Source organism: Perognathus longimembris, chromosome 1 (assembly GCF_023159225.1).
Source record: "Perognathus longimembris pacificus isolate PPM17 chromosome 1, ASM2315922v1, whole genome shotgun sequence".
NCBI classification, from domain to species: domain Eukaryota; kingdom Metazoa; phylum Chordata; class Mammalia; order Rodentia; family Heteromyidae; genus Perognathus; species Perognathus longimembris.
Window position 1 is genome coordinate 71224711 of NC_063161.1, and position 23913 is coordinate 71248623.

At 58.0% G+C, this 23913-nt stretch overlaps 4 protein-coding genes across 8 annotated transcripts; 2 read left to right on the forward strand and 2 right to left on the reverse strand.

Annotated features, from left to right (window-relative positions):
- The first annotated feature begins 409 nt into the window (after nucleotides 1–409).
- Nucleotides 410–6207, forward strand: Trip6 (thyroid hormone receptor interactor 6). The gene is made up of 9 exons (XM_048368476.1): nucleotides 410–658; nucleotides 882–1009; nucleotides 1114–1245; nucleotides 1731–2114; nucleotides 2814–2907; nucleotides 3004–3173; nucleotides 4242–4420; nucleotides 5663–5783; nucleotides 5885–6207. The coding sequence occupies exons 1-9, from the start codon at nucleotides 550–552 to the stop codon at nucleotides 6014–6016; spliced, it is 1449 nt and encodes a 482-aa protein (XP_048224433.1). The 5' UTR covers nucleotides 410–549; the 3' UTR covers nucleotides 6017–6207.
- A 1826-nt stretch (nucleotides 6208–8033) lies between these two features.
- On the forward strand, nucleotides 8034–17791 carry Srrt (serrate, RNA effector molecule). 5 transcript variants are annotated; one of them, XM_048368444.1, is made up of 20 exons: nucleotides 8034–8242; nucleotides 8484–8623; nucleotides 11238–11366; nucleotides 11534–11680; nucleotides 11826–12014; nucleotides 13680–13849; nucleotides 13940–14124; nucleotides 14230–14325; nucleotides 14412–14526; nucleotides 14632–14789; nucleotides 15334–15395; nucleotides 15479–15557; nucleotides 15690–15887; nucleotides 16091–16264; nucleotides 16353–16506; nucleotides 16597–16790; nucleotides 16924–17080; nucleotides 17195–17296; nucleotides 17407–17533; nucleotides 17617–17791. In XM_048368444.1, exons 2-20 carry the CDS (start codon nucleotides 8502–8504, stop codon nucleotides 17690–17692), a joined length of 2634 nt encoding a protein of 877 aa, XP_048224401.1. In that variant the 5' UTR covers nucleotides 8034–8242; nucleotides 8484–8501; the 3' UTR covers nucleotides 17693–17791. The 5 variants fall into 5 exon arrangements, with proteins under 5 accessions (XP_048224401.1, XP_048224418.1, XP_048224424.1 ...); XM_048368461.1 differs by having other exon boundaries at nucleotides 17207–17296; XM_048368467.1 differs by having other exon boundaries at nucleotides 17207–17296; nucleotides 17410–17533.
- A 71-nt stretch (nucleotides 17792–17862) lies between these two features.
- On the reverse strand, nucleotides 17863–18693 carry Ufsp1 (UFM1 specific peptidase 1 (inactive)). Its single transcript, XM_048368499.1, has one exon. It carries the CDS (start codon nucleotides 18583–18585, stop codon nucleotides 17920–17922), a length of 666 nt encoding a protein of 221 aa, XP_048224456.1. The 5' UTR covers nucleotides 18586–18693; the 3' UTR covers nucleotides 17863–17919.
- Nucleotides 18694–18903: 210 nt separating this feature from the next.
- Ache (acetylcholinesterase (Cartwright blood group)) lies at nucleotides 18904–23030 on the reverse strand. The gene is made up of 4 exons (XM_048368486.1): nucleotides 21926–23030; nucleotides 21149–21633; nucleotides 19655–19824; nucleotides 18904–19201 (listed from the first exon to the last, which is right to left on the reverse strand). Exons 1-4 carry the CDS (start codon nucleotides 22991–22993, stop codon nucleotides 19080–19082), a joined length of 1845 nt encoding a protein of 614 aa, XP_048224443.1. The 5' UTR covers nucleotides 22994–23030; the 3' UTR covers nucleotides 18904–19079.
- Between the last annotated feature and the right edge of the window lie 883 nt (nucleotides 23031–23913).

The following is a 23913-nucleotide window of genomic DNA, read 5'->3' on the forward strand; positions in this document are numbered from 1 at the left end:
CCTCCCGCCCCAGCCGAGCCCCCAGGCCCGCACCTCCCGCCCCAGCGCCCCTCTCCCAGACCCACACCTCCCGCCCCAGCAGCCCCCCCAGTCCCGCGCCTCCCGCCCCAGCCGAGCCCCCAGGCAGGCGCCTCCCGCCCCAGCAGAGCCCCCAGGCAGGCGCCTCCCGCCCCAGCAGAGCCCCCCAGGCCCGCGCCTCCCGCCCCAGCGGGGCCCCCCCAGGCCTGCGCTTCTCTACCCAGCAGCGCCCCCCCTCCCGGCCCGCGCCTCCCGCTCCAGTGGCACACCCCCTCAGGCTGGAGGGGGCTGGGAGAGGGAGGGACTGCAGATTAGGGCCTTGAGAGCCACGTGACTCGCCCCCAGGAATGCGGTGACGTCACGGGAGGCGTGGCTGTCCCAAAATTGGGGAAGAAGGAGGAAAAAAAAACCAGAAAAAGTTTCTTTGCTGTTGTCCCGAGCGAAGTGCAGGCCAGGAAGCGGGCCACGAGGCCCCCGAGCCCGGGCTCCTCGGGGTCCTGACGCCTCCTGGGCGCCCCTCAGCTCCGGGCCATGTCGGGGCCCACCTGGCTCCCCCCAAAGCAGCCGGAGCCGGCCAGGGCGCCGCAGGGGAGGGCGCTTCCCCGGGGGCCCCCAGGGCCGCCGCCGCCCCTCGGCGCAGGTAAGCCGCTCCTGGGGCGCCCTGCCCAGCGCTGCCCTCCGCGCTCCTGACCGGGCCAGGTCCACCTTCTGCATCAGCCCTACCCCCGGCCGTCGGGCCCCACAACCCCCCGTCCCCCCACCCCTGCTTTGCGTCCCGGGTGTAAGGGGAAGGGCAGGGCCCGGAGGCGTGGAGCCCCTCTCCTCCACCCCCCCCCCTTTTCATCTCTGTCCCTCCTCCACAGTGCTCCAGCCCCATCCCAGGGTCAATTTCTGCCCCCTCCCATCTGAGCAGTGTTACCAGCCCTCTGGGGGACCAGAGGATCGGGGTCCCGCCTGGGTAGGGTCCCATGGGGCACCCCAACGTTTACAGGTAAGGACGGAGGGGTGGGGTCTGGCGGTGAGGTGTGTGGGACATAGCATTGGAGAGGGCAAGCTGTAACCCACCATTATTCTCCCTGCTTTGACTTCATCCAGGGGCTCCCCCCAGACAGCAGGGGGTGCCTGCGCCCTGGAAGTCTGGATGCTGAGATAGATTCGCTGACCTGTATGCTGGCTGAGCTGGATGGGGGTCGCAGTCATGTTCCTCCACGGCGCCCAGACCGACAGGTGACCTCCACCCTCCAGTCCCTGTGCCCAGCCTCTTCTCCCTCCTCCGGTGGGGCAGTGGCTGCTGCGTGCTAGGAAACCTGGAGCAGATAGGCCTGTCAGCCACAGGAGGGCTATGCCCTGTCAGAAGCCGGGCCTTCAGCCAGGCGCTGGTAGCTCATGGCTGTCCTGGCTACTCAGGAGGCTGAGATCTGAGGATCCTGGTTCGAAGCCAGCCCAGGCAGGAAAGCCTGAGAGACTCTTTTCTCCAGTAAACTACATCAAAAATAAAGGTGGAGTTGCAGCTCAAGGGGTTAAAGCCCTAGCCTTGAGCTAAAGAAGCTCGGGGACAGGGCCCAGGCCTTCAGCTCAAATCCCAGGACTAGCACCAAAAAAACAACCCCCAAACAAAACAGAAAAACCAGCCCAGGCTCTCCTGGGAAACTTGCCACCCTGGGTCCGAAAATGGGCTTTGCTCATAGCAGCTGCTTTGCATTTCTCCCCAGGCCTATGACCCCCCTCCACCCCCTGCCTACCGTCCTGGCTCCCTGAAGTCCAATGGAGGGACTGGTCCAACCCCGCTGCTCCCAGCATCCCCCTATGGGGGCCCCACTCCAGCCTCCTATGCTACTGCCAGCACCCCAGCTGGTCCAGCCTTCCCAGTGCAAGTGAAAGTAGCTCAACCTGTGAGAGGCTGCGGCCCCCCCAGGAGAGGGGCCCCGCAGGCCTCTGGGCCCCTCCTGGGCCCTCACTTCCCACTCCCAGGCCGCGGCGAAGTCTGGGGGCTTGGCTACAGGAACCACCGTGAGCCAGGGCCAGGAAGCAAAGAGGAAGTTGCCAGGGTCTCAGGCCCAGTAGGAGGAGGAAGAGGAGGCGGGCATGGGCATCAGGTAAGTCTAGGCATTGGGGAGGGGGGTTAAGTCAGAAACTATGAGACTGATTGGGGGGCTGGAGGAGGGCTTAAGGTCCTGTGGAGTTGGTGGGGCCTGGGCACTGTTCCTGAACTCTTTTGCTCAAGACTAGGGCTCTACCACTTGGAGCCCAGCTCCATTTCTGATTTTCTAGTGGTTAATTGGAGATAAAGAATCTCTTGGACTGGGTACTTGTGGCTCACACCTGTAATCCTAGCTCCTCCGGAGGCTGAGATCTGAGGATCACACAATTTGAAGCAAGTCTGGCCAGGAAAGTCCATGAGACTCTTTATCTCCAATGAACCACCAGAAAACTGGAAGTGGGGCTCAAAGTGGTATAATGGTAGTCTTGAGCACAAAAGCTCAGGGACAGTGCCCAAGCCCCATGTTCAAGCCTTGTGGAAAGAAAAAGAAGAGTATTATGGACTTTTCTGCCTGGGCTAGCTCTGGGCTACAATCCTCAGATCTCAGCCTCCTGAGTAGCTAGGATGATAGGCATGAGCCACCAGTCCTTGGCCAAGGTCTTGGTTTTGGACTAGTGACAGGTCAAGGGTCACAGAGTTCAGAGAGAGGGGCTTGAGGTGCTCACTGGTGGGCCCCTGGGTAGAATTGCCTGGTTACCCCTGAGGGAGTTTTGTAGGAACCACATTCATATTGATGATCAGATTCATTCTCCAGGGCCCTCTGAGCCAGCCTCCGGAGGAGGAGCTGGAGAGACTCACCAAGAAGCTGGTGCAGGACATGAGCCACCCACCTAGCGGGGAGTATTTTGGTGAGTTGCCCCGTTGGTGGGAGAGGGAAGGGAAGAGGGCCGCTGACCTGCTGTCCTGGGTCTGAGCAGGTTGACCTTGTTTCTCCCTGTCTCCAGGCCGGTGTGGCGGCTGTGGAGAAGTTGTGGTTGGGGATGGGGCTGGGGTTGTGGCCCTGGACCGTGTCTTCCATGTTGGCTGCTTTGTGTGTTCAACGTGCCGGGCACAGCTCCGAGGCCAGCATTTCTACGCGGTGGAGAGGAGGGCCTATTGTGAGAGCTGTTATGTGGTAAGTAGTTGGTGTGGTAGAGGCACAGAGGTGACCTAGATAGTCAAGGCCAAAGGAAGAGAAGGCTTGAAGGGGGAAGCGGGGAGGAGGTAAGCAGCTAAAAGCTAGGCACTGATGACTCACACCTGTAATCCTGGCTGCTTAGGAAGCTGAGATCTGGAGGATTGTCCATCATACACCAGCTTTCCTAAGACCTTAACTGGCCAGGCACTAGTGATTTATGCCTGTCATCATCCTAGCTACTCAGGAGGCTGAGATTTGAGAACTGCCAGACTCCAAAATAAATTGCAAAAGGCAGGGCTTGAGGGCATGGCCCAAGTGGTACTAGCCTAGTCAGTTTGAGGCCCTGATTTGAACACCAAAAAGGAAGGAAGGAGCTAAATACTAGTTTCTGGAGAGGATTACCAATAATCCCTTACTTTTTTTTTTGCCAGTCCTGGGCTTGAACTCAGGGCCTGGACCTTGTCCTTGAGCTCCTTTTGCTCAAGGCTAGCACTCTACCACTTGAGCCACAGCGCCACTTCGGGCTTTTTCTGTGTGGAATTGAACCCAGGGCTTCGTGCATGCTTGGCAAGCACTCTACCACGAGGCCAAACTCCTGGCCCACTTTTTTTTTCCCTGTGGGACTTGAACTCAGAGCCTTGTTCTCATTTAGTTTGTTCAAAGTTGGCTTGCAGCCGTGTGAGCCACACTGCACTTCTGGGTTTTTGTTGATTAACTGGAGACAAGAGTCTCATGGACTTTTCTGGCCATGTTGGCTTTAAACTACAGTCCTCAGATCTCAGCCTCCCGGCCAACAGCTCTCTATACATAAAGAGGCATTTTGGAGCTAAGTCCATGTGTGGCATTCCCATGGTCCCCTGGGAAGCAGATATCACTAGATTGATTCTCATAGGGAACCAGGAGCTCAGATATGTTGAGCTCATTATGTGGAAAGCCACAGGGCTGGGATGTGAATGAGATATGGCATGGCATGGCATGGCAGGGGGTCCAGAATGCAGGTGGCAAGGCAGGCAGGCGGTGTGCCAGTGCTCTCTCCTCTCATTTTCCTGTCTGTTTTCTCCCCAGGCCACTTTGGAGAAATGTTCCACATGTTCCCAGCCTATCTTGGACCGGATCCTCCGGGCCATGGGCAAGGCCTACCACCCCGGCTGCTTCACCTGCGTGGTGTGCCACCGCGGCCTGGACGGCATCCCCTTCACCGTGGATGCAACCAGCCAAATCCACTGCATTGAAGACTTCCACAGGTCATGCCTGGGCCTCGCCCTGTCTCAGAATGGCTCACTCTTTTTTTTTTGTTGTGGTACTGGGGGCTGCGAACTTGAGGCCTTGTGCTTGCTAGGCAGGTGCTCTATGACTTAAGCCTTTGCACTATGCCCTCAGTCTTTTTTTGCCTTTTTTTTGTGTGTGAGTGGTACCATCCTGGGGGTTTGAATTAATGACCTGGGCACTGTCCCTGAGTTTTTTTGTTCAAGGCTGGCACCCTACCTCTTGAGCTATAGCTCTACTTCTGGTTTTTCTGCTAGTTAGTTGGAGATAGGAATCACATATTTCTTGCCCAGCCTGCCTTTGAACCACGATCCTCAGATCTCAGCCTAGTAGTTAGACTTACAGGCATGAGCCACTGGTTTTATTTTTCTCCCATTTTTGCCTAGGATTAGCCTCACATTTTAATCCTTTATTCTTTTGTATCTGGTATCATAGGCTTGCACTACCATGTCTAGCTTTCTGGCTGAGATGAGGGTGTCTCACTAACTTCTCTGCTTAAGCTACTCTGGAACTCTGATCCTCCCAAGTAGCCTCACAAGTAGCTGTGACTATAGATGCAGACTATTTCACAACCATATATCACCTGTCTGACATGTCCCACTGGCACCTCCTGTTTTCAGTCCCTTGTCCTCTCCCTTCCTCTCTCGTTGCCAATACTAAGGCTTTAACTCAGGGCCTCACACTCTCAGTTGACTTTTTCTTTTCTTTTTTTTTTTTTGCCAGTCCTGGGCCTTGGACTCAGGGCCTGAACACTGTCCCTGGCTTCTTTTTGCTCAAGGCTAGCACTCTGCCACTTGAGTCACAGCGCCACTTCTGGCCATTTTCTGTATATGTGGTACTGGGGAATCGAACCCAGGGCTTCAAGTATATGAGGCAAGCGCTCTTGCCACTAGGCCATATCCCCAGCCCAGTCAGTTGACTTTTTTGATCAAGGATGGTGCTTTTCTGCTTGAGTCATCCAGCTTCTTGCCTAGTTCCCTTGAGGGAAGAGTATCAGATATCTTTTTTCTTCTGCCCTAGCTGGCTTTTGAACTGTGATCTTCAGATCTCAGCTTCCTGAGAAGTGCCAGGTTCTCCCTTCTCCGACATCACTCACAATTGTTGTTATGATCCAAGAAGTCGTCTCTGGCTCCTCCTTGCCTTCCATCTCCTCAGGGTTCTGCGGTGAGTCCTTCCCACTGTGAAGCCTCACAGTGTTCTTGTTCCCTTCTGTCCCCCAGGAAGTTTGCCCCAAGGTGCTCGGTGTGTGGTAGAGCCATCATGCCCGAGCCAGGTCAGGAGGAGACGGTGAGAATTGTGGCTCTGGATCGCAGTTTTCACATTGGCTGTTACAAGTGTGAGGTGAGAGGGGCCCAGGGCCAGAGGGAGAGGTTTGCAGGGCCCCTGCAGGGAGAGGGGTGCAGGGAAGGGCACAGAGAGAGAACGCTTGCTTCTTCCAACAGGAGTGTGGTCTGCTGCTGTCCTCTGAGGGTGAGTGTCAGGGCTGCTACCCGCTGGATGGACACATCCTCTGCAAGGCCTGCAGCGCCTGGCGCATCCAGGAGCTATCAGCTACCGTCACCACCGACTGCTGAGCCTCCAAGGAGCACCTGCTGCTCGGCCCCAGCCATACGTCACCGTCCCTGACAGCTACCATTACAATGTGTCGCCAAATGCTGTGTCTTCTTACCCCACTCATGAAATAATAACCCCTCAAGTGTTTATAAAAGACTTGTCTCATCTGAGCTCATGGCAGCCCAATATAAACACAGACGTTGTTATTGTCTGCCAGACTGCAAACTTCTCAAATGATTGAAGCAAGGTCAGGACTTCAGCCTTCTTAGATCTGGTTCCTTTTTAAATTTTGTTTCCATGTTATGTATTTTTTTGTCACTCATTACTGGGGATGAATGAACCCAAGGCCTCACTCATGCAGGGCCAGCAGTCTTCCACTGAGCTACACTTCCAGCCCTCACTCTTTTTTTTTTTTTGTCAGTTGTGGGGCTTGAACTCAGGTCCTGGATGCTGTTACTCAGCTCTTTAAATACTGGAGACTAGCACTCTACCATTTTGAGCCACAGTTTCACTTCTGTTTTTCTGGTGGATAACTGGAGATAAGAATCTTACAGACTTTCTTGCCTGGGCTGGCTTTGAACTCTGATTCTCAAATCTCATCCTCCCAAGTAGCTAGGTTACAGGCCACCAGTGCCCAGCTTTTTTTTTTTTTTTGTACTGGTACCAGGACTTGAACTCAGGACCTGGACACTGTACCTTAGTTTTTTCAATCAAGGTCATCACTCTATTGTTTGAGGCATACTTCTAATTCCAGCTAGCCTGGTACTCTACCTTTGGAGCCACATCTCCAGTCCAGCTTTTTGCTGATTTCGTTTTCTGTTTTTTGGGTTTTTTATTTTTTCTTGCTAGTCCTGGGGCTTGGACTCAGGCCTGAGCACTGTCCCTGGCTTCTTTTTGCTCGAGGCTAACACTCTATCACATGAGCCACAGCACCATTTATAGCTTTTTTTGTGCATGTTGCTGAGGAATTGAACCCAAGGCTTCATGCACACAAGGCAAGCACTCTACCACTAAGCCATATTCCTAGCCCCTCACTGGTTATTTTGGAGATGGTAGTCTCACTAACTTTTCTGCCCATGCTGACATCAAAGTTTGTTCCTCCAAATCTCAGCTTCCTGAGTAGCTAGGATTATATGCCTGAGCCACTGGAAGCTAGCTGTACTAAACTGCATAGTTTGGGGCAAAAATCAACCCTGGTTAAGTGCTGGAAGCAAGGCTACACATTCAGGAAAGGTACATTTCCCAATAAACTTCACATTCAACTCACTGCAAAGGGATTTGAGGACATTCAGCCTGAGGCTGGCAGACGCTGCTTGTGGCTCAGGCCTGTAACCCACAGTCTCTCATCAGAGCGCTGACGTTAATGACAGGTCAGTCCTGAGTGCACATGGGGTGCCTTTGGTTGGTTTTGTAAATGGTGTGTGCAGTGCTAATGAGGCTGGTTCTCAGCCCAGAGCCATGGTTCACACCTGCAATCCAAGCCACTCAGGAAGCTGAGATCTGAGGATCGAGGCTCGAAGCTGGGGCAGTAAAGTCCCCCTGAGGCTCTTCTCTCCAATAAAGCACTCAGAAAGGCCGGAAGTGGGGCTGTGCCTCAGAGCGGTAGAGCTCCAGCCTTGGGCCTCCAGGCCCTGAGTTCAAGCTCCAGGATTGGCATAAAAATCAAAAAGGCTGGTTCCCTGAACGGTGCAGAAAATGGTGGGAAGGACGTATTGCAAAATGGTTGCTTGTTCCATGTTCTTAAAGTGCCGGGATCTGGTGCCCGGAGAAGGTCGAGATGTCTTCAAAGCGCGCCGTTCCGGACGCGAACTCACTTCCAGAAAGGAGATGGAGGTGGTGCCAGCTCTGACCTCTGACCTTTGGCCTCCGTCGGAGGAAGCGCTCCCTGGCCCACGAGAACCTGCTGCCGCCCTCGCGAGATCCCGCGTGGTCCCGCTGGGCTGCCGTAGTCCCTATCGCTGCTCGCGCCTTCGCGTCTGAGGAAGTGCGCAAGACTTCCTTGGCTCCGCCCTTCCCGTCATCCCTCGCTTCCCTCTCTTTTTATCTTTCGGGCCTCGCGGGGCCTGGTTTGCGGTGCGTGTCCTGCGTGCGGTGCTGCGGGCGCGCGGCTGCCGCTCCGTCTCCGCCGTCCCGCTCCCCCACCCCCAGCCCCGCGTTCCCCTCGTTCCCGCCATCCTTGTGGTGTGCCCGGAAGACACGCCCGCCCGCCCGCGGGCGCGCGGTGCTAACGGCTGCGGCCGCTCCAGGTGGGGGAGGGGCTGCGGGCCGCGCGGCGGGCGGGAGGGCGGGGCGGGGACCCCCGGAGCCCGGAACCCGATCCCTGAGCCCGCCACCGGCCGCGAATTGCCAGGTCCCTGGCTGGTCGGCCTTGGCGGAAGGGAGGCGGCCGTGCACCCCTCCCCGGTGCGGTGCCGCCGCATTCCCCCGCCCCGGCCCGTGTGGGTCACGTCGCGCCTTCCTTGTCCCCCCCCCCCCCCCGGGCCCTAGGTCTCTGCAGACTGCAACATGGGTGACAGCGACGACGAGTACGACCGGAGGCGCAGGGACAAGTTCAGGCGTGAGCGCAGCGACTACGACCGATCCCGGGAAAGAGATGAACGACGGCGAGGCGACGACTGGAGTGACAGGTATGGGCGACGCCGCCCCTGGACACGGGACTCCAACGGGGACCCCGAGCCCCTGCGTCCTCACTGCTTCTCCCCGCATGATCGCGTTGGGTTGACAAGTTAGAATGCAGCCAGCCCCTCGTTGGGCCGCGCTCTGCTCTTGGCAAAGAACTACCAGTGGCTTCATTTTTGCAATGTCCTTAAGATCCAAACAAAGGATAGAAGTACGAATTCGGGGTGTACGTAAAAAGTACGACTTATACAGCCACCAAAAGCATCCTATTTTGGTTGGTAAATATTGAAAAGGTTCATTAAAAAATAAAAAAAAGCTGATGGCTGTGGAATTGACCAGACTGAAGTCTTTCCTTGGCAAGACAGGATTCAATTTGTCATTGTCTTGCCTAACATCTTGCAGAGTCTTTGGGCATTGATTGCCAAATGTGTTTAACTGATTGTTGAAGCAGCTCCTAGCTAGCTTTCTGAGAAGTGTGTGTGTGTGTGTGTGTGTGTGTTTGTATGCATGCATGCATGCATGCTTATGTGTGTGTGCATGCTTGCTTGCGTGCACCAGTACTGTGACTTGAACTGGGGGCTTTGTGCTCTTGTTTGGCTTTTTCACTCAAGGCAGAAACTCTTATCACTTGAGCCACAGCCTGGCTTCAGTTTTCTGGTGGTTAGTTGGAGATGTAGAGACTCACACTTTTCCTGGTCCTGCTGCTTTCAAACTGATCTGCTAGCTAGGATTACAGATGTGAACCACCAGTGTCTGTATTAAGTGGAGTTATAGGTAGATGTAAACTTTGTCCTTTGGTGGTGCTGATGGTGGACCCAGAGTCCTTACACATGCCACACAAACTCTATACAAAGTCACATCCCAGCCTCAATCTTTCCAGTGCCAGGAGGAAAGTAGAAGTGTGCAGAAAGCATGTAACTGCCTGTAGCATGTAACTGTAATTGTACAATGTGAAGAATTTGATTGTGACATTCTTATATCTTGATCAAGAACAATTGTGGACTAATTTGGAATTGGGTGTTGAAGTACTTTTTCCCATACCATGGGGTCTTGAGTGGTGTTTTCACATACCCTTGAGAATGAACTAAGGGGAGCAGTTTCTTTGAGGAGAGTCCTCAGTATTTGTCGGAATATTTCCAGTGAAAGCCGACTTTTGAAAACTTTTATTTATCAATGTGAGCTTGGCAACTTCCCAGTGCTTGAAGACTTGTGATGAGATTAGTAGTATGCTAGTTAATACTATAGTTTGATACTATGTGGTAATGCACACCAAGAGCTGTTCACAGAGCACAATAGGACAATGGCTAGTATAAGATGTTCAACAATGTGCTTTTAGGTTCAGCTAGTCTTCAAGGTTTTGAGAAACAATTGATGCTAACAAATGTGGAAGCTGTTTTTTGTTAAGGAAGGCTTTTTTTGGGGGGGGGGGTTGCCAGTCTGGGGGGTTTAATTCTGGCCTGGGCTTTGTCCCTGAGCTTTTGCTCAAGGCTAGTGCTCTGTCACTCAAGCCATATCTCCACTTTGGCTTTTTTTTTTGGGGGGGGGGCGGTTAAATGGAGATGAGAGTCTCATAGATGTTCCTGCCTGGGCTGGCTGTGCACCTCAATCCTCAGATGTCAGCCTGCTACATTGCCTGGATTACAGGTGTGAGCCACCTGCACCCAGCCTAAAGCAGTCTTTGAAGAGATTTTTTTTTTTTTTTTTTTTTTTTTTTGGCCAGTCCTGGGCTTTGGACTCAGGGCCTGAGCACTGTCCCTGGCTTCTTCCCGCTCAAGGCTAGCACTCTGCCACTTGAGCCACAGCGCCGCTTCTGGCCGTTTTCTGTATATGTGGTGCTGGGGAACCGAACCTAGGGCCTCATGTATCCGAGGCAGGCACTCTTGCCACTAGGCTATATCCCCAGCCCTTGAAGAGATTTTTAACATTATAAAAAACAAGACAATTCTGCCCTGTTAGCTTTTGGAGGAGGGGAAAGGGTGGTCATTTACCCCCTCCCCCCAAATGATGTATCTTGTACTAATTCCTAATTTTAAGACAAATAGGTAAGCGGTCTTAATGTGGAGTGAAATAAATACTGACAGACATGATCAGCCACGTGTTTTCTGAGTGGGGCTGCATGCTTGCCCCCCGTGGGTGAGGGGTGATGAAGCTGCTCCTCACTGGCCAGCCAGGAGAAGCTGGACAGGGTGGTTCGCTGCCTTTTTAGCTCATGTTGCTTGGGGGAGATGACTTGAGAGCGGGGAAGGGGGTGAATAGCATTGCAGAAGGGACCAGTGCAGGGCAATATCTGGAGAGGTCAGGGGAGGCTGTATAGGCTGTGACAGGGGAGGTTAGGGGTGAGCTGGGTGGGAGGCTGGCTCAGTTGGTTTTAGTTGTGTGCTCCCACAAGAGCCACATGGGCTGGGATCTGATGGTGCAGTGCATTTGTGGTGATGGGGGTTGATGTCACATAGCCTGGGACAGGCTAAGCAGGAGCGGCACCACACGCCCTGGCTGTGTAGATGGGCCTTGCTGCAGAGCCCAGGCTGTCTTGAAACTCATTCTCCTCCCTCAGCCTCCTGGAGCTGAGACACCCTGGTACATGGACTGTACCTGTAATTAGTACCACTGTCCTTGCCTCAGGGAGTGGGACCGGGGCCGCGAGCGCCGCAGTCGGGGAGAATATCGAGACTATGACCGGAATCGGCGGGAGCGGTTCTCTCCCCCACGCCATGAGCTCAGCCCACCACAGAAGCGCATGCGGCGAGACTGGTGAGGGCGCATGGCTTTGCGCTTCCCTCCATCCACCCAGAGCCACCTCCTGTACACCCCGCATTCCTTGCTCCCCTCAGACCTCTCCCTGCCCCCTTGGCCCTCCTTTGTGCATGGGAGAGGGGGTTCTGCCTGCTTTCCTGACCTTTGTGTTCTTCCCCGTCCAGGGATGAGCACAGCTCTGACCCTTACCACAGTGGTTATGAGATGCCCTATGCTGGGGGCGGTGGGGGCCCAACCTATGGCCCTCCTCAGCCCTGGGGCCACCCAGATGTCCACATCATGCAGCACCACGTACTGCCTATCCAAGCCAGGTAAAGACCTGGGTTTCTGGGCACAGGGACCTGCTTGCCAGGTTGTGGGCTGGAGCCAGGGAGTGGGGCAGGCACAGGTATGCCTGTGGGGATGGCCACGGTGTCCTCTCCCTCACAATCATGCCTTCTTGCCTGGTGCCTGCAGGCTGGGCAGCATCGCCGAGATCGACCTGGGTGTGCCGCCGCCAGTGATGAAGAGCTTCAAGGAGTTCCTCCTCTCCTTGGACGACTCTGTGGATGAGACGGAGGCAGTGAAGCGCTACAACGACTATAAGCTGGACTTCCGCAGGCAGCAGATGCAGGACTTCTTCCTAGCTCACAAAGATGAGGAGTGGTGAGTGGCTCCTTCCCAGCCACCTTTGCCCACCCCTGCTGCAGCCCCGTCCTCATCCCTCCCCCCAGGCCCGGACTTCCTGCGGGAGGGGGCGGGGCAGCATTGGCTGAGGGGCTCCTTACTTCAGTGACTGCCCCCATGCATCTCCCTTCTCCACTGTCCTCACTGAGACACCTCCGGGCAGCTGGCCCTTGGGGCAGCAGGCAGTCTGCCTCTCACCTGCTGGTACTGGGCCGTCTCGTCACCAGGACCTGTTTGCTGTGGCATCCTCCCAAAGGCGACCAGTGAATCCAGACGAGAAAAGCAAAGATCTCAGGGCCGTTTGACAGAAAAAGAATGCGTTTTTTTTTTCCTTTTGTGGATGTTTTAATTTTAATCAACCATCTTTTCCCCCCTTCCTGCTCCTCCTCCTCATCCTCTTTCTGCTCCTCCTCCTTGAAAAGAGCCAGAACTGGGAACTACACCCGCTCATCGACGGAGCTCGGAGCAAACCCACCTCCACCCCCACCATACCCAGCCCAAACATGAGCCCCTGGGCTGAGCCGCTCGGGTCCCGGCCAGGCAGACAGGCAGGGCACTGCTGTGCACAATGCAGCAGCTTAGCTGAATGTGATCACTCAGGCAGTCAGTCAGTCAGGGCCCCCACCGCGCAGTCCCGCGGGGCTGGGGCGTCTGGGCCGGGAGCCCCAGCCAGGAGCCAGCCGGCGCCCGCCAGCCAGAATGGGCCCTGGGCGCCACTAGTTAAATCTTGAGCTCTGTTTGACCAAGCAGCCAAGGTAAAGATCGTGGAGGTGACGCCTGCAGCTTTCCTTTCCTCTGCTCAACTTGTGGTTCTGTCCTGTCCTTCTGTCCCCTCTCTGGTCACTCTGTGTGTCTGTTTTGATCTCTCACATGCCTGTCGTTCTCTCTCCCTGCTCCTGCTCTGCCTAACCTTCCTCCTTCTTCTGTTTTCTCAGTTTGGTTTTTTGGTTTTCCCTTTGTTTTAAATCTCTGGGCCTTTTTCACACTTCCCCTTTCTTGTTTTCTTATATTCCTAATACCCTCTCCTCCACCATGCACCAATGCAGTGTTTTTATTTTTCACACTCCACCTTCCACCGTAACCCAGCAGCCCTTCTCTCTCCCCTGTGGGCAGTCCCTCAGGCTCTGGGCACTTCCATCTTTTCCTGTCCCTTTACCTCTCACCTTCCCGATGGAAAGGTGCCCTGCTTTTGATTTTCGTTTTCTATCCAATGAACTTCAGGTTTCCTTCTGTCTCCACCTGGGTGCAGGGAGCTGGCGGGAGCACCTCTGGTGACTAGTTTGGGGTTGGCCAGGAGAGGGGGTTCTCTGGGGCCTGTCGTTTGCTCACTTCTTTTCAAGCTCTGGGGAGTGACACCTTTCCTGTCGGTGTTCTGCAGAGGCTGGCCCACCCTGTGGCCCTTTGTCTTCCCCAAACCCAGAGTCCTTAGCTCCTGTGTTTCTCCCAGATCACTTCAGAGCACAACCTCTGGTTCCTTTTGGGGTGTAGGGTGGTTCTAGTGCACCCCTCTCCCCTAATCTCTGCTCTATGACCTTTTGTGGGTGTGAGAGGATGGGGGCTTCGCCCTGCCTTTCCTGGGCCCCTCCCCACAACCTGGCTGGGGCCTCTGGTGACTGCTCTCTTTGCCTCCTGATTCCTTCCCAGGTTTCGGTCTAAGTACCACCCAGACGAGGTGGGGAAGCGTCGGCAGGAAGCCCGGGGGGGCCTGCAGAACCGGCTGAGGGTCTTCCTGTCCCTCATGGAGAGTGGCTGGTTTGATAATCTCCTCCTGGACATAGACAAAGCAGATGCCATCGTCAAGATGCTGGATGCAGGTGTGGCACTCACAGGGTCTCGCCTACGGGGTTGGAGTGAGTTGGCAGAAGGCAGGTCCTCAGACTGAACACACCTGTCTTTGTTGGCAGCTGTGATTAAGATGGAAGGAGGCACAGAGAATGACCTGCGCATCTTGGAACAGGAGGAGGAGGAGGAGCAGGCTGGAAAACCAGGAGAGCCCAGCAAGAAAGAGGAAGGCCGGGCTGGCCCAGGCTTGGGGGATGGAGAGCGCAAGGCCAATGAGAAGGATGATAAAAAAGAGGATGGCAAACAGGTGGGCTGTTGGCGCCAAGGAGCTGGAGCCGGGGTTCACCTGAGGGGGCGTGAGAGGAGCCTCACAAAGGTAAAAGGCAGTTCCAGTGACCATTTCCACTTGTAGGCTGAGAATGACAATTCGAGTGATGACAAAACGAAGAAGTCTGAAGGGGATGGAGACGAGGAGAAGAAAGAAGACTCAGAGAAGGAAGCCAAAAAGGTAATCATCCGGTGTCCTGCATAGGGCTGGCATTTGGGGCTGGGCCTGGCTGGGCCTGACACCACCCGCTCCTTTGGCACCCACAGAGCAAGAAGCGGAACAGAAAGCACAGTGGCGGCGACAGCTTCGATGAGGGCAGTGTGTCTGAGTCCGAGTCTGAGTCTGAGAACGGCCAGGCGGAGGAGGAGAAGGAGGAGGCTGGTGAATTTCCCTTTGTGCTGCACAGGCCAGGGAAGGGGAGGATGTGGAGCTGCCTCCTACTGCGCAGTGCCAGCTTCCAACCAACCCCTACTTGTTCATGCACAGAAGATGCAGGCAAGGAGAAGGAGAAGCCCAAGGAAGATGAGAAGGAGAAGCCCAAGGACACAGCGGCGCTGGAGTGCAAGCCCCGGCCGCTGCACAAGACCTGCTCCCTCTTCATGCGCAACATTGCGCCTAACATCTCCCGGGCCGAGATCACGTCTGTGAGTGGGGAAGTGGGTCCTGTGGATGGGGTACACGGCTGCCTATGAAAAGGCAGTCTGGCGGGGCTGGGAATATGGCCTAGTGGCAAGAGCGCTTGCCTCCTACACATGAAGCTCTCGGTTCGATTCCCCAGCACCACGTATATGGAAAACGGCCAGGAGGGGTGCTGTGGCTCAGGTGGCAGAGTGCTAGCCTTGAGCGGGAAGAAGCCAGGGACAGTGCTCAGGCCCTGAGTCCAAGCCCCAGGACTGGCCAAAAAAAAGAAAAGGCAGTCTGGCCCTTTGGGGGGGCTCCCCTTCCACGGCCCACCCTTGGAGGGCCCTTGGGTGGTAACTGTTCTTAAGCTCATCAACTTTTGCTTGCCCCCCCCAGCATGGGAAGGTTTAAAAGAAAGGCATTTCACACTGGAAGCCTGGGGTTCTATCCCCAATATAGCCCAAGGAAAGGAAACCAGGTTTCTTTGGGGTTCTGAGGGGCAGTGGAGATGGGAGAGAGATGTGTGTCCTGGAATCACTTGTGACGGTTCTGCTCCCCTTCTCGCAGCTGTGTAAGAGATACCCAGGCTTTATGCGTGTAGCCCTGTCAGAGCCCCAGCCTGAGAGGAGGTGAGACGGTACTTGGATGCTTGCACTGAGGGAATGTGCAGGGGGAGCCCAGGACTGTGTGCTCATCTAACTTCCTCATGCAGGTTTTTCCGTCGCGGTTGGGTGACATTTGACCGCAGCGTTAACATTAAGGAGATCTGCTGGAACCTGCAGAACATCCGAGTAAGTGCGAGGAAGTTTGTGGGCCAGGCCCTCCTGTCTCTGCCCAGGCCTGCTGGCTTGGATGGAGCAAATGCTTTCTCTTGAGCTCCGCTCCTGGGCAGGTGGTCAGCTTTGTGCTTTGTGTCCCTCCAGCTCCGGGAGTGCGAGCTGAGCCCCGGTGTGAACAGGGACCTGACTCGGCGCGTCCGCAACATCAATGGCATCACACAGCACAAGCAGATTGTGCGCAACGACATCAAGCTGGCCGCCAAGCTGATCCACACGCTGGATGACAGGACGCAGCTCTGGGCCTCAGAGCCTGGCACACCTCCACTGCCAACTCTACCCACAGTCAGTAACTCCCCCGTACATGCCTCCTGGGACTCAGCCTTCCCTCACGGGTTTAGCCCTGTGGTGTCTGGGTGGCAGCTTCTTTGGTACAGACCCTTGTAGTCACCATAGCCTTGTGGAACAGGTTCAGATATGCCTTCAGCCATGGCTCCCCGGGTCCCCACCCCGAGGGCTTTGCCTCCACACTGTCTTTTCACCACCAGAGTCTGCCCTCGCAAAACCCAATCTTGAAGAACATCACCGACTACCTGATAGAGGAAGTTAGTGCTGAGGAGGAGGAACTGCTGGGGAGCAGCGGAGGGGCCCCCCCTGAGGAGCCTCCCAAGGAAGGGAACCCGGCAGAGATAAATGTGGAGCGCGACGAGAAGCTGATCAAGGTACCATCCACAGCTGGGCATGGGGCAAGCACAGCATGGTGGGTGGTGGAGGGCTGGCGTGGTGACCAGGCTTTCTGTGCCCCCCCAGGTTTTGGACAAGCTCCTTCTCTATCTGCGCATTGTGCATTCCCTGGATTATTACAACACCTGCGAGTATCCCAATGAGGATGAGATGCCCAACCGCTGTGGCATCATCCATGTTCGGGGTCCCATGCCTCCCAATCGCATCAGTCACGGGGAGGGTGAGTACCATTCCCTTCCACTGGCCAGTCCCCACCTCCCTGCCTTGTGCCTGGCTACCTCCTCCAACCTACCTCTGTTCTCCAACCTAGTGCTGGAATGGCAGAAGACCTTCGAGGAGAAGCTGACTCCTCTGCTGAGCGTGCGGGAATCCCTCTCAGAGGAAGAAGCCCAGAAGATGGGGCGCAAAGACCCTGAGCAGGAAGTGGAAAAGTTTGTCACCTCCAACACCCAGGAACTGGGCAAGGATAAGTGGCTATGTCCTCTCAGTGGCAAGAAATTCAAGGTCTGGAATGCCAGGGAGAATTGGTGGGCTAGATGGTGGTATGGGAGGAGGAGGGGGCTGTGGACCTTCTGGGTTGGGTGTGGGAGTGAGGAACCCATGTGGTCTCTGGACTGACCTTCTCCTCTTTACCCAGGGTCCAGAGTTTGTGCGCAAACACATCTTTAACAAGCATGCAGAGAAGATTGAGGAAGTGAAAAAGGAGGTGGCATTTTTTAACAACTTCCTCACAGATGCCAAGCGCCCGGCTCTCCCAGAGATCAAGCCAGCTCAGCCACCAGGCCCTGCCCAGAGTAAGATACGATCCATGGGGGTCTGGCAGTCATTCCCCACCTACTCAGGTCATATTTGTCCTGTCTTTCCTTGCCCCCCCCCCCCCGCAGTAATTCATGTCCCTGTCCATGTTGTACTCCCCCCAGGCCTGACCCCGGGACTCCCCTACCCGCACCAGACACCACAGGGCCTGATGCCCTATGGTCAGCCCCGGCCTCCCATCTTGGGCTATGGGGGTAAGTTCAGAGTTCCGGAGGGAGATGGAAGGAGCTTGGTGGCTATGTGGAAGGGGGCCTGGAGGAAGAAGGCTGAGCTAGGCTATGGGTGAACTGTGGCTTTCTCCTAGCAGGAGCTGTCCGCCCTGCAGTCCCCACAGGAGGGCCTCCCTATCCCCACGCTCCCTATGGTGCTGGCCGAGGGAACTATGACGCTTTCCGAGGCCAGGGAGGTTATCCTGGAAAACCTCGCAACAGGTGAGCAGCACCCAAATGTCCATCTTTGCCTCCTTCAGACTTGGGGGCCTCATTCATGCTCATCTGCCTTTCTAACCTCACAGGATGGTACGAGGAGACCCCAGAGCCATTGTGGAGTACCGAGACCTTGATGCCCCCGATGATGTGGATTTCTTTTGAGCCCCCCTACTAGTGTTGTCTGTACTTGTGACTGCCTTGTCCCATCCACTGAGAACTTTTTGTACGTTAGCATTACTGCCAGTAAAAGCACTTCAAGTAGTGACTCCGTGTCCTTGATCACTTTGAGATCAGCCCAGAACGCCTGGATCTGCTAGGGCCACTTTATTACTGCTGGGAGCCCCGAGGAGGAGCACACAAGGATGGTTCAGTTCTGGGCCCCCAGGCCCTCAGTCCAGGGTGGGTGGCTGCTTCTCGGAGTCCCGACTAGTCAGACACAGGTTGTAGAAGGAGTTGGGGTCAAAGGCTGTGCTCACCTCTCTCCAGCCCACCCACCCGCCGGCCTGCAGTTCACTGGGGCTTTTCGGGGTGCCCCAGTAGTGCGGGTCCAAAATCAATACGTAGGCCTGGGCGCCAGGCCCCAGGCAGACTCCCAGCAGGGCCTTGGAGCGGGCATCCGCGTCCCCTCCCACCATCACGGGTCCCCCGCCCCCCGTGAAGTGGGAGTAGAGCCTCTCCAGCTCCCCCCGAAGCCCAGCCCCGCGGGGCACGTGGCACAGGCGCCCCACAGGGCCCTCGAAGTGGTCCAGGCAGAGGCTGGCTTCCACACAGCCGATCCAGCTCCGGGAGCCCCGGAAGCCTGGGGGCTTGTCACCCATGTCCTCCAGAGCGGCCTGCACGGCGTCCAGCGCCGGCACGCTAGCGGGGAGGCCCCTGGGCCAGGAACACAGCGTCTGCAGCGTGCGGTAGCCGCAGCCCCAGCCGCGGTCATCCAGGCCGTCGCAGCCGTAGTGGTAGTAGAGATAGTGGCCCGACAGGAGCGCCACGCGCGCGGGGCCGCCGCTTGGCGGAGCCAGGCCCTGGTGCACGTCCCGCAGCGGCGTCGCGGCCCCCATCACCTGCCGCGCACAGCGTAACTCGATGGGATTCCTCAGCGTAGGGTCTGGCCTGGGGTGCTCGCCGAGCTGAGCCGGAGCGGACCACGGGATGACTGGAGAGGCGGACACGGGGCGACAGCGAGCAGGAGTTCCCACAATGCGCTGCTGCACTTATGCGGCACTGCGCAGGTGCGAGCTCCGCTTGGTGAGCGGGGCCTGCTGTGGGGGTGGGGCAACGGCCTTATACGCCTGCGCCCTGCACGTTCTCGGCTGCGAGCTCTGCCCCTCCACTCTCCCGCCCCCACAGGTCCCCAGCCCCGTTCCCAGTCGCGCACGCGCTTGGCTATAACAGTTTATTGGCAGCCCAGAGGGGCGAAGGCACCGCGGGGGAGGCCGCTCGGCCCGGGACATGCAGAGGGCGGGAGCCCGGGGGGTGGGCGGGCGGCACGGTCTGGGGCTCGTCTGCTACAGCCCAGACCGTAAATAAATAAGAGTATGTACAGCCGGTCTCCTCACAGGTCCGAGCAGCGGTCCTGCTTGCTGTAATGGTCGAACTGGTTCTTCCAGTGCACCATGTAGGAGCTCCAGCGGTGGAACTCGGCCTTCCACTGGCGCTCCGCCTCGTCCAGCGTGTCTGCGGCCGGCACGCGTGGGGGAGGGGGCGGGACCCAGGCGAGGCGAGGCGGGGGAAAAGAAGACAAACGGTTAGAGCCCGCGGGCGGCGCTGCGGCCCGGCCCCTCCCGCCGCGCCTCTCGGTCCCCACGGTGACTTTACGCTCGTACAACAATGGCGTTAGCAATTCCACGTGCGGGTGCTGGGGGCCTCCCCGCGTCCCACCGCGCACGGAGGCGCCCCCGAGGCCGGAGGGAGGGGAGAGGCCGGGGTCAGAGCCGCCGAAGCCAGGAGAGGAGGGGGAGGAGGAGGCTGGGCACCGGGAGGCCGGGCCGGGGCCTCGGGGCCGCCTCCCCGCGGGCGGGGCCCGGGCTGGTGCCGGGAGCCTCGGAGGCTGGGGTGGGGAGAAGAGTGGGGTTACAGGCATCCGGCCGCGCCCCGCCCCGGGCCCCCCGCATCCCGGGGCCCCCGTACCGGTGGCGCTGAGCAGCTTGGGCAGGAAGCGGTTCCAGAAGGCGCAGGCCTGGGCGCGCAGCCCGCGCCGCACCTCCAGCCGCCGCAGGCCCAGGCCCACGTACTGCTGCGCGCCCGGCGTGTAGGGCGGCCATCGCGGTGCCGTGGGGTCCCCCGCGTCGTTGGGGTCTCTGCGGGAGAGGGGAGACTCAGCCCTCAGAGGCTGCTCCCCGGGCCTGAGGAAGGCGAGGTCCTCACCATGGGGGCCCTGTCCCCTTTTTTCCCTCTTGGTCTTTTTATCTGGCTTTTTTTTTTAATTGCTAGGGCTGGAGGCGTGGCTTTACGCAATTGAGTTCCTATCCTAACAAGTTCAAATCCTAGTATCTCACACAAAGCTCAATCGAGCCCTTACTGTGTAACCAGGTGCTGTCTTGTTCCTTTAGACATCACCCTTATTGGGGGCGACATCTGTCTGATGCTGCATTTGTTAGTCCCCCTTTTTGGACAAGTACAGCTATGTGTGGATGTGGGTAGAGAATGACCATAAACAAGCCACTGCTGGCTCAACAGCCTCATCCAGCTGTACAGCCGTTCCTAACTACAGCCTCACCCCCCCCCACCCCTGCTGCCAATAAACTTGTGCTGGTCCAGGGTCTTGAACTCAGGGAGGCCTAGGCGCTTGTCTCGTAGTACCATGGACTTTTTTTTTTTTTTTTTGCCAGTCCTGGGGCTTGGACCTAGGGCCTGAGCACTGTCACTGGTTTCTTTTGCTCAAGGCTAGCCACTCTACCTGTTGAGCCACAGCACCACTTCCAGCTTTTTTTTTTTTTTTTTGGCCAGTCCTGGGCCTTGGACTCAGGGCCTGAACACTGTCCCTGGCTTCTTCCCGCTCAAGGCTAGCACTCTGCCACTTGAGCCACAGCGCCGCTTCTGGCCGTTTTCTGTATATGTGGTGCTGGGGAATCGAACCTAGGGCCTCGTGTATCCGAGGCAGGCACTCTTGCCACTAGGCTATATCCCCAGCCCACTTCCAGCTTTTTCTGTTTATGTGGTGCTGAGGAATCGAACCCAGGGCTTCATGTATGCTAAGCAAGCACTCTAGTGCTAAGCCACATTCCCACTCCCTCCCATGGACTTTCTTCAAACCATGATCCTCATATCTCAGCCTCCTAAATAGCTAGGATTGGTTACAGTCTCCTTTGTCTCTTTTCATCTGACTGTGCTTCTTTTTGCTTTTCTCTGTCTCTCCTCTTCCTCCCTCCACATTCTGGAACTTCTCCCCACCCCACTGGGGTCTGACCCCAAGTCTCCCAAGCATGCTAGGCAACTGCTTCCCCACTCTTCCACTAAGGCTGTTCCTATCTCTCCAGGATTCTCTCCATCCTGCCTTCCTGGTTCTTTGCCTGTCTGTGGATTTCACCATCCCTGTCTTCTTTCCTTTGTGAAATGTTTCCTTGCCTTCTCTGCCTCTCTCTGAGAGCCTGCCCCTCCTCCCCCCAGGCCCAGAGTGCTGACCCTGTGCGGGCAAAGTTGGTCCAGTATCTCATCAGTCGCTGGGCAAAGACTCTCTCCTCTATGGTGTAGTTCAGCGCAGGGTCCAAGGGGAGCCCAAAGATGAACTCGATCTCATAGCCGTGGGGCACCCCCATCCAGAGCGGCCAGGACAGGGTAGAGGCACGGTGCTCAAAGACGTAGGCATAGACCCGGGCTCCTTGGGCAGCCAGCCGCCCAGCCAGCTGGGCCACGGGGCACACGACGTTGTGGTCACCCACGATAGCGCTCATGGCTTCCCTCAGGCGGGCTGGGTCTTCAGGGTTCAGCCAGTCTGTGTAATGCAGGACCACTGCCTCCGCTGCCAGGTCACTTGCTTGGGGGACCCCAACCCGCACCCCAGCCAGGAACTGGGCTCGGTTGATGAGAGATTCGTTGTCTTTGCTGAAACCTGGGGCCCCATAAACCAGAAAATAGGAGCCCTCATCTTTCACCACCCCCACCAGCACCTGGGGGTAAGGACAGGATGGGAAGGGTCAGAGCACAGACAGACAGACAAGTAGACAGACAGACACAGAGCCAGAGAGATGAAGTTATAGCCCTGGAACCATGGAGGTAGAGAATAGATTGGGGAGGGATGGGGGAAAAAAGAGAAAATATACCCACATTTTCTCCCCCCTCCCCGGGAGTGGTCCTGGGGCTCTGAGAGTGGGTGGAGGGGTCCTTGTGCCTGGGCCCCTGGGGTGAGGGGAGGGGGTGGGTGAGACCCAGAGGAGCCACCTCCCCTACCCTCCCAGTCACCTGCAGGCCGTGGAAGTCTCCTGTGGTGGTCAGGGCCTCGGGAGTGTCACTGAGGAAGTCCCCGTCCACCACGGGCACGAAGGAGAAGCGGAAGATGCTTTCTTGAGGTAACACATGCCACTCGTGGTCCACCAGGTCCTGAGCTGGCCGTGTCCTCAGGCAGGCCACCAGCTCCGTGTCGTTGCTGCCGGTACCCCCTGGGGGACAGCCCACGAGGCGGGCCAGCAGCGTGGCCCTGCGGCGGGCCTCTCCCACCCCCACGGTGGCCCAGGGCCCATTGGGCGTCCCGCTCTGCAGGATGGCCCTGTGGAAGAGGCTCCGGCTGGGCGGGGACAGCAGGTGCATGCCCACGGAGGCCGCCCCTGCGCTCTCCCCGAACAGGGTCACCGATGTCGGGTCCCCCCCGAAGGCTGCCACGTTCTCTCGGACCCACTGCAGTGCCAGCCTCTGATCAAGTAGGCCCACGTTCCCCGGGGCCTCGCGGCTTCCGGGCAGGGCCAGGAAGCCGAAGCTTCCCACTCGGTAGTTCATGGACACCAGCACGGCGCCCTCGGCCCGGGCCAGGAAGCGGCCGTCATAGACGTCCAGGGAGGAGGCCCCGCTGTAGAAGCCGCCGCCGTAGATCCAGACGAGGACGGGCGCGGGGGCCGCGGGCCGAGGGTACGGCGTCCACACGTTGAGGTACAGGCAGTCCTCGCTCAGCTCGCGGTTGGGGTTCCACATCTCCGTGCCCTCAAAGCCAGGGTACAGGGTGTCCACGTACTGGTAGCAGACATTCTGGAAGGTCGTAGCGTCCAGCACGCCCGGCCAGGGCCGCTTGGGCTCCGGTGGCAGGAAACGCCGGGGACCCACAGGTGGCTCGGCAAAGGGGATGCCCAGGAAGGCGGAGACAGGGCCCCCAGGAGCCTTCAGGCGAATTCCCCGCAGGCGGCCGCCACGGACGGTGACCAGCAGCTCGGGGTCCTCCCGCCCCTCCACCTCGGGCCCGCCGCCCAGGAGGGAGAGCAGGAGGAGGAGGAGGAGGGAAGGCCGGGAGTGCGCTCGCGGGGGACACCGCGGGGGCCTCATGGCTGCCACGGGCGGGCGGGCGTCTGCGGGGAGAAGAAGCCGGTGAGGTCTGGAGCCAGCCGGGACGGAGGTTAGGTAACAGTCTCACCCCGGGGTTATCACGGAGCTGCAGCAGGGGTGGAGCGGGCTGCCAGGACGGAGAGGAACGAGGGAGGAGGGGAGGGACCGGCCGGAGGGGACAGATCAGACGTGCAAGCATACACATGCACACAAATTCAGGGATCAGAGATAAGACCCGCCAAGGGGGGGGGGGTGGCTCCCTTCCTCCCCCGGCTCGGTGGCTCGGGTGTGGAGAATGGGGAACCAGAGGCCACCCTCCACGCACGGGCCACGGGGAAGGCACAGCCCGTCCCCCCAGGGTCGGTCAGGGCCGGGCCGGGGCGTGGGTGTGGGTAGCCTGGGGCAGTGGGTTGGGTGTCCCAGGTGTGGTAACTTCGGGTCCTGGGGATCCCCAAATCCTCCTCACTACACACGCTGCCACGCCCTGCTCCTCCTCACCCGCCGCCAGGCGCGTTTGTACCTGCCGGTCCCCATCAGCCGGCACCCCTCCTCCCGCCGAGGTCCCGGCCTCGCCCTCCCCCTTCCCGCCAGCGGGGCGGCCGCCACCGCGCCCGCCGCCACCAGCAGGGGGCGGTGCAGGCCGGGCGAGGACCGCGATCCCCGCCCCGGAGCCGGAGCTGGGGCGGGGGTCGGGACTCGCGGGCATCGCCCGGGGCCTGAAGGGCGGGCCGGGACGCCCCGCGTGCCCTGAGCTCCGGAGATCCCCGTCTGCGGGGAGGCAGGGCCGCTATTTTGGGGGCAACAGGTGCTGCGGTTCCGGCATCTCCAGCCAAGGGATCAACATTCCCCGGGTCGGAACTCCCCCTCTCCGGGCGGGCGGGCGGGCGGGTGGGCGGCGCCCCGCGCCCCCCCCCCCCCGC

What these genes read in the sequence shown, in the direction of transcription:
- Ache (XM_048368486.1), bottom strand. Translation starts at nt 22,993, where the DNA reads ATGAGGCCCCCGCGGTGTCCCCCGCGAGCGCACTCCCGGCCTTCCCTC. An exon ending in ACCAACTTTGCCCGCACAGG is followed by an intron (nt 19,825 to 21,148) that starts GTCAGCACTCTG and finishes CCTCTCCCGCAG; the next exon opens with AGACCCCAACGACGCGGGGG. An exon ending in CAAGCTGCTCAGCGCCACCG is followed by an intron (nt 19,202 to 19,654) that starts GTACGGGGGCCC and finishes TGCCGGCCGCAG; the next exon opens with ACACGCTGGACGAGGCGGAG.
- Trip6 (XM_048368476.1), top strand. Translation starts at nt 550, where the DNA reads ATGTCGGGGCCCACCTGGCTCCCCCCAAAGCAGCCGGAGCCGGCCAGG. An exon ending in GGGCACCCCAACGTTTACAG is followed by an intron (nt 1,010 to 1,113) that starts GTAAGGACGGAG and finishes GACTTCATCCAG; the next exon opens with GGGCTCCCCCCAGACAGCAG. An exon ending in ACCTAGCGGGGAGTATTTTG is followed by an intron (nt 2,908 to 3,003) that starts GTGAGTTGCCCC and finishes CCCTGTCTCCAG; the next exon opens with GCCGGTGTGGCGGCTGTGGA.
- Ufsp1 (XM_048368499.1), bottom strand. Translation starts at nt 18,585, where the DNA reads ATGGGGGCCGCGACGCCGCTGCGGGACGTGCACCAGGGCCTGGCTCCG.
- Srrt (XM_048368444.1), top strand. Translation starts at nt 8,502, where the DNA reads ATGGGTGACAGCGACGACGAGTACGACCGGAGGCGCAGGGACAAGTTC. An exon ending in AAGCGCATGCGGCGAGACTG is followed by an intron (nt 11,367 to 11,533) that starts GTGAGGGCGCAT and finishes TTCCCCGTCCAG; the next exon opens with GGATGAGCACAGCTCTGACC. An exon ending in GCCACCAGGCCCTGCCCAGA is followed by an intron (nt 17,081 to 17,194) that starts GTAAGATACGAT and finishes CTGTCCATGTTG; the next exon opens with TACTCCCCCCAGGCCTGACC.